This window comes from Perognathus longimembris, chromosome 5, assembly GCF_023159225.1.
Source record: "Perognathus longimembris pacificus isolate PPM17 chromosome 5, ASM2315922v1, whole genome shotgun sequence".
NCBI classification, from domain to species: Eukaryota; Metazoa; Chordata; class Mammalia; order Rodentia; family Heteromyidae; genus Perognathus; species Perognathus longimembris.
Window position 1 is genome coordinate 70,000,804 of NC_063165.1, and position 8,019 is coordinate 70,008,822.

Below are 8,019 nucleotides of genomic sequence, written 5' to 3' on the forward strand. Positions count from 1 at the left end.
TATGTTGTAAAGAGAGAAGCAGTTATGTATATTTTCCATTAATTTTTTTCTGGCTACTACTGTTTGCTGATGCCCTGTTTCTGGTCCACTGTCACAGCTAAAGCCTGCAAAGTGGAAGATGCTATTGAAGAGAGATGGTATGATGCTAGCAGAGTGCTGAATTCAGGTATGGTGGTGGGGTGTCAATCATAATGCTATGTTTGTCCCTGTCTCCAAGATACCAAGATACAATGAGCCCAACTACAGTCTGCAATCTGGTCCAGTGGCCATTTTTGCAACTCTTCCTTCCAAGTCATACAGTGGTCCTGTGGCATCAAGCTAATTCTTCTGAAGTGGTCTTCAGAACCATCAGCCCAAGGAGTTTATCACAGAAGTTTGGATCAAAAGTAAAATGTTAGTAAAACAGTCATGATAGTACATGGGCCAAACCTGACATCTATTATAAACAATAACTTTGCAGAATGTACTCTAGATATAGTAAGGTAAGCTTCTTGTATGAGCCAAAAATAGTTCGGTGGATTTACATTTTATCCTGAGATGAGCCCCAAGCCACGCTTTATGGATCAGATTCTCAAAAACCATTGACGTGTACATCATTATATAGTCATCCCTAGTGCTAGAAAGAATGTACAGGAAGAATCACCGAGATCCTACTTGCTGTGCAAAACTACTATGAAACTCCTCTGTGTTTGGTGGTACAATCTTGGAAAAAGCCTGTCATCAAATTCTTTAATACCCTTAGGGAGGCTTTAACTCTTGCTGACTAGGGGTGAGGCACCTCAGGTGGATTGGCTCCTCCAACTCCTCCCCAAGGAAACTTAAAAAAAGCAGAAAATGGGATTTGGAGGTAGCTCAGGTCCCCCAAGTTGGCTGATCCTCCACCCCAAAGGGGCAGCTGTGGGTGCAGGAAGGAGCTTCCTCACATTGGAAGATAAGAGGTGATAGCTGGCTTGGGCCTAGAGGCTCAAGGAGTAGAAGCTGAAGGGGCCTGGCCTTGCAGGTGAGACAGAACCTCTGCCGGGCACCAGCCTCACCACCATGGCCCACTTGCCCCACATCCCAGTATTCCTGGCACTTCCCCCCCACCCTTTTTTTTTTATCATTATTGAATACTAGCTAATGGAATTATTTTGACATTCAAAAATTTAATGTCAAAATGATTCAGGTCAATTGAAGGTTTTTATTTCTTTTCTTTTTTTTCTGGATTATAGCAATTTAACATCTGTCAGAACTAAAGAGGCTTGGGAATCAAATGCATAAGGCAGTTCTTAATAGCGCTTTAAAAATACAAGTGATTTTTTTAGAATGCATAAATATGTTTAATTAGGCCACTGTATTTCTACTGGCAGAACTGCTGATCTTTTGAACTCTCTGCTGATATTCATCTGAAAGTAAGTCAAAATTTGCCACATAATTATTTGGCAGGATTCCAGTACATGCATTTTGTAAGAGTACTATATTGACTTTTATTTCTCCTCTGCTGGGTGGTAATAGAATTTGTACTGTTTGTGAAATGTGTTATATTTCTGTCAGTCAAGACTTTCCTTTTACCTTTCCTATTTAAACTCTACTAAGGGAAGTAAATATGGTCATTCTGTCTCAAGTTGCTAAAAAAAAAATTTCCTGTTCCATTCTTCATAGTTCAATTTCCACTTTCTAATTTCTTTTCTGTTTTAGTATCCATGCTATAAAACCAGTAATGGAAGGAAACGGAGGTAGATTCATACAAATTTTCATCTGAGGCATTGAAGTTGCCTTTAGATATCCATACTAGTCAATTTTATACAGGGCGGATTCAATTTCTGCAGGGCGGATTCAAATCTGCCCTCAGATTTGCTGGATATAATTGCTTTATCTTCCATGTAAATTCATTTCACAAAGCCTCCAATAGATTCAGTATAAAAAGTGGACTGTTACTTCAAGCCAGGAAAGGATTTTCTTTAAAAGTACTTTGCTATCTGCTGATAAAGGGATTGTAAGACTTTAAATCTTGCATTATTTATGTACTACACAGTCCATGAATAAAATGATCTGTTACAGTATTAAGGATGAGATAATAAATTCTTTACCTTTAAGGTAACAAAATAAAAAGGCACCGACCTTTAGCTAATAATGTCTTGCAGGAAAGGTCAATAACTGCCAGAAAAAGAAAGGCAAGTTTAAAGTCTATTACTGAATAAAATCTAACTTTGAAATGGGTTTATTTTGTATTCTGTCAAATAGAGTCTGAAACTATAGCACTGATAAAAGGTTTAGTTGTGAATTACACAGTGATCAGATATAAGAATTCAGGCACTGAACTATGGATATTATTTGAATACTTGAAAAATAGGCCATAAATACTCAAAACATTCTATGCTTTTATCACATGTCAGTTCATTATTGACTATAAATATTTTCAGGATCACAGAAGACAGGAATAATAGAAAGTGATATCAACTATTTTAAAACAAAATTAAAAGTGAAGTAAACCTAGAAAATTTAAAAAATGGAAGAATTTTAAAGGTCATTTAAAAGTAGAAACTTTGGAACACATGAATGTTAGATGACAGTTTAGATATTTCTGAACTTGTATTGAGAATCTTAAATTAGATTTCACCCACATCAACTGGAACTTGCTATTTCTAAAACAGCATAAATATCACTATATATCTTTAAATATGAGTCAAATTGCTTATAACTTTCAAACATTCAATGCTGATTTGAATTTTTGGAAATATATAGAAATAAATTTTCTTTTTTGTGTGATTCTAGGGCTTGAATTCAAGCCTCAGACCTAGAGCTGTTGCTCAGTTTTTCTGTTCAAGGCTAATCGACTTGAGATACACATTCACTTCTGGCTTTTGTTGGTGACTGGAGTGAAGAATATCTCAGGTTTGTCAACCCATATGTCTTTCAACTGGATCCTCAGATTTCAGCCTCCTGAGTGGCTATGACTACACATATAAGCCAACATGGTACAGCAAGGAATATATTCTTAATGTTTAAGTACCCATATATAGACACACAATTTAATATAGTATTTTAAAAGGAAAGGCATACATCCTGAGCCCCCTGAGTAGCCTCAAAAAAAGAGGCAAATTTAGCTATCAGAATCCATAGGGTAAGAGAAACTTGGTATAACATGCACCAATCACTTGAATAAAGTAACCTATTATCAATCATTATATACATAGCCCATATGAAGGTCATGTCATTCACAGCCAACCCAGTAGTTTTAATTTATAACCTCAATTAAATTGACATACAATCTTGGAATGATTGACATTAAGAAACACATTTAGAACTTCAGTAAATATAAAAAATGTCTAAATAAATATGTTATTTGTTTATTGTATGCACATGACACAGATTGTAAGTAGCAATATTTACAACCAGCAGCATACAAATACTTGATAGACACAAATGAACAAATATTACAGAGTATCCAGAGGGGATTTGGATTATTGATGGACAATAAACTTAGCTGCACTATGCAAGCTGGAATCAAAAGTGAAACCACTGGGTTAATTTCAACTGATTGGTATGAGAAAGCACAGCTCTGTATTTATTTGGGAATTGGTGGAATGAGTCTACATAGTAATACTATTCAAGAGTGTAGCACATTGAATTGTATATTTTTGTGAAATGAGATAGTAGAAATGCTCTCAGAATGTAGCCAGCATATCTTTTGGAAATGTTCTCCTCAAATACCTTATAAACAGGTGTCAATACTGGTGTTGAGACAATTGTGGCCTAAAGCCTCTAAACTGTGAGATATATACATCTTTCCTCATTTATATTCATTTTCTTAGGTATTTTGTTACAGTGGTAGAAAACTAGCATAAACATTTAATTTACTTATTTGCCAGACATAAAGTCATACAATAGTAAAGAATCCTGCCTAAGCCACTCTAAGGGAAAATCAAAGTAAGAATGATTTTTTTTTACATGTGAGGAAGACAAAAAGTATTGTGCTATGATAAATAACTTGGATAGGATCAAATGATCCCTCAAGTCATCACTTATTTCCAAACAAATATCATTTTTTTTGAAGGTAAAAACACTAGTTAGAATTTATTAGTTCCACATTTTGACATTAAAATTCAGACAAAGCTGTTTCTACAGATTCTGAACTTTTTGTCAATGTATAGGATAACATAAAACCATCGCTGGTGATACATTTGCAGTTTGGTCTTCAAGAGCTGTAAATAGTGACAAAGAATTAAAAACTGAATGAAAAAAATCATTAAAATATTGTTTCTAAACAACATGCTTGAGACAGCAGAAATGAAAACATTTTCCTTAATTTTCCCTTCACTTCTGTTTCACAAAAGTGCTTTACAACTTAAATCTTGACCACCTATATGGAGTGTAAATAAAAAGTAGTCTCAGCACTGAAAGCCTAGTGAAGTCCATTCCCTGGAAAACACATGCCTGTGTATGGCTAATGAGGTGATCTGGAACCAAGGTGGTATCTTTTCAGTTCTGGAACCTACCTCCCTTCAAATCTTGACAGCAATCCAAAGGGCACTACTCAATTTGGTGTCAAATTCTTGTTTTCTGAAATCCTCACATTTTGCTGACATCAGCAAAATATTGCCCAGTAGAGCTGTGTGAAGCTTGTTAGCCTTGTGTTTCATCCAGCACTGCTGGATGAAGAATGTCCACTTTAATGATTCTGCAGGTAGAGCTAAACAACTGTTTTACATTATATGCCCAGAAACTCAGTGTACCAGTTCAAGATGACTTCATTTTGGTTGGTATGAGCACATATTTGCATGCAATTACCCAGAGAGATGAAAAACTGGTAATAAACCTACCCTAAAAGAGAGAGAGCCTGGAAGCATGGCTCAATGGTAGAACACTTGACTATGATGTACAAAGGGCTGGGCTTAATGCCTAGCACCAAACCAAAAAAAAAAAAAAAAAAAAAAAAAAAAGGACAAACCTACCTATTTACAGCCTTCATGTCAAATTTTAACTAGTATTTACAGATTTAAAAAAGGTTCATAGCCAGGTGCCAGTGGCTCACACCTGTAATTCTAGCTACTCAGGAGGCTGAGATCTGAGGAAAGTCTCCATGAGACTTTTATCTCCAATTACACTCAAAAACTGGAAGTGGTGCTGTAGCTCAAGTGGTAGAGTGCGAGCCTTGAGCACAGAGGTGAAAGGACCGTGCACAGGCCCTGAGTTCAAGCACCACTGCCAACAACAACAACAACAAAAATTTTAAGTTCTCAAAAATCTTCATGAGATTTCATTATTCAATTGGGTTTATAAGTCAGTTTAACTTATTTGGGAAAAACAATTCTTAGTATTTTCTGATTCTTTGGACAAATTCATTTATTATGTAAGGGATAAGGAAGCTACAGTGTTAATACCAACCTCTAAAATTCAAAATAACCCTTCAAATGTATTTAGATCATATGCTCTTTAACTACCTTGACTTAATGACAATGGTAAAACTGGGTTCCACAAATGTCACAATCCTAAAGAAGTTAATTCCAAGAATAAAAGTCCGCTAACACTGTTGAGGGAAGAACTGTCCTGAGCTTTACTTTCTCTCCTATAACATTTAGAAACTAAGCAAAAAGAAAACTTGGGACTGTAATAACACTTCCAAAATAAAATTTTATGGAAGCATTTTTTAAAAGTACAGTTTCAAGAGAACAGGCTGCTTGAATCAGACAAATGACTACAAAAGAGGGGGAACGGGAATGCCTTCTACTAACTTGGCACAAATAATTCAAAAAAACCAAACTAATCAGAGAAAGATCTATGTACAATTAACTTATTACCAGAATGAAACACTTAAGATAAAAATGTAAGTCCTTCCATCTTTTGGCAATGAAATCAATAAAATAAACACAAGGATATGTTAGAAGGGCTTAGCACAAAATTAAGCAGAACTTTTCAAGCTAGATAGATAGCAAAATGGGAACTTTTATTAGTTGGTTGATTCTACCAAATTAAAACAGTCTAGATAAGTATCTGAACAAGTGCTTAACTAATACCAACATAATCATCACAAAATGGCCTAAGACTAAGCTGTTTTTCTTCTCTGTTCTACCATATTTGAGTTTAATGAACCTTCTGCAGGTATTCCTCAGAGCAAAGAAATGGAGTAACACCTTGAGGAAGCCTGAGAAGTCACAGGTGTTAAGAGCATTTCCTCTGGCTGCTCAAGGTCATTATATTTCAATAGGGAAGGCTTAAAAGCTATTTCAGAAGAAAAATGAACCATATCTTGGCCATTAAATTACCCTTTCAAAAGCAATCAGATAGATATCTTTTTGCCAATTAGCTTAAATCTCTTGGGTAATGATTAAAAACAAAACAAAAATCCTTACATTTTCCTACTGAATCCCCTTATTCTTTGTTGATGTTTAACAAAAACATCATTGCCCATAATTCACTGTAGTATGGACTTAACATCAACATGTATTTAGGCCTATTAGAACTAAGACCAAACCACATTCTTCTTAGGTCTATTTAGTTGACAAGTGGCACTTCACTGATGACTTTTCTCATGTAACCTTCAACAAGAACTCATAAGTTGCATTGATTATTCCCCAAGAGATGAGGGACCGATGATAATTCAAATGTGCACCTCTGAAAAGATTTGCTAGTTTTCTGTCCCGTTCTAGCCAGATGGTTTTGAAAACCTTGGAGAAAGACTGAAATTCCCCACCAATCTGAGACTGTATGCGAGTTTTCACAACATTAACTGGGAAAAACAAGAACCCCAGCACGGCACCCAAAAGACCTCCACAGATGAAGTCATTGACCAAATGAGCACTGCGAGTTGTTGCAGTAGGGAGATGATCCTTAATGGGACCCCGAAGGCCAAAAAAAAAGGACATTGCTGCATCCATTACGGAAAAGAATAGGCACCAAACCTCGATAATACTCTGCAATCCCATGGCATTTCAGTGCCCGGAAAGCCTGATATGTGTTTGTGAATTTGTCATGATGTTTGTGGTCTTGAAGCAATGTCTGAACTCTTTCTAATGGAGTGAAAATGGCTTCTGTAGTCCCTGCAAGTACTGCAGCCACACTACGAGTTGCAAACTCAGGAGCACTAACATGCTTTCGGAGAAGGCAAGATAAATCCTCATACAGACCAAACATAAGGGCCAGTGTAGTTGTTTTCTGCATTAATGGGGGAAGGATTCCACGATACAAGTTTCGAAATCCATCCTTCTTCAACTGAAGCACTGCATCCCGGGTTTTGATTCCATACAGCTGCTGCCTAAAGAGGAGCTTCTGAATGGGAAATGTGACCGCTACGTTGTTGAAAGCTGCACAACAACCACAGAAGTAATGCTTCATTTCACCAACATTTGCAATGTGAGGTGATAGTTCTTGTTTTGAAGATGTTAAAATTGGTGGCCTCTTCTCATGAGCTTCTGAATCCATCATGTTGCTTAAGATCTTTCTTCATGAAGGACTTTTTTTAACCTGAGATGCCAGCTGAGCCTGGTGGTGTGAGGGGTGACAGCTTTTTGGTGACTTTCCCAATTTCTTCCATTGTTACTGGTCTGCCAGGTTTTCTCTTCTGGAGTCAATTCTGATAACTCTATTTCCCATGGCCACAAGCTCTGGCCCTACGCCCCGAGCCGCCCGCCCGCAGGACGGCCGGCGAGCGAGCCCGCGCCCGCGCAGGCGCAGACCTTCCCAAACAAATATTACTTCTGACAGAGTTTTTCATTAAGATGAACAACTTTCATTGCATTTGAGTTGTTCAAAGTTCTTTTCTTGTGTTGCATAGAAGAAAGAATTCATTTTCATGTCTCCCATGTAAATGGAGTCATAATTGAATTCTTTTTTCACATGAAGGAATCTAAACAGCCAATCTTCAATGCTTCCCATTTGAGTAGAGTCAGAGCCAGGCAATAGAGGCTCACACCTGCAATCCTAGCTGCTTAGGAGGCTGACTTGAAGATCATGGTTTGAAATCAGCTGGGGCAAAAAAGTCCTAGTTTCTCTTGCCTCCATGTAATCAATATAAAGCTGGAATTGGAGCTTTAGCTCAAG

The 8,019-nt window shown here is 37.0% G+C and overlaps 1 protein-coding gene across 1 annotated transcript; it reads right to left on the reverse strand.

Annotated features, from left to right (window-relative positions):
- Nucleotides 1-5,905: 5,905 nt before the first annotated feature.
- On the reverse strand, nucleotides 5,906-7,628 carry LOC125351962 (mitochondrial nicotinamide adenine dinucleotide transporter SLC25A51-like). Its single transcript, XM_048347094.1, is given in 2 exon segments — nucleotides 5,906-6,836; nucleotides 6,838-7,628. Coding segments are annotated over 2 exon segments (894 nt in total). The 5' UTR covers nucleotides 7,405-7,628; the 3' UTR covers nucleotides 5,906-6,509.
- Nucleotides 7,629-8,019: the final 391 nt, after the last annotated feature.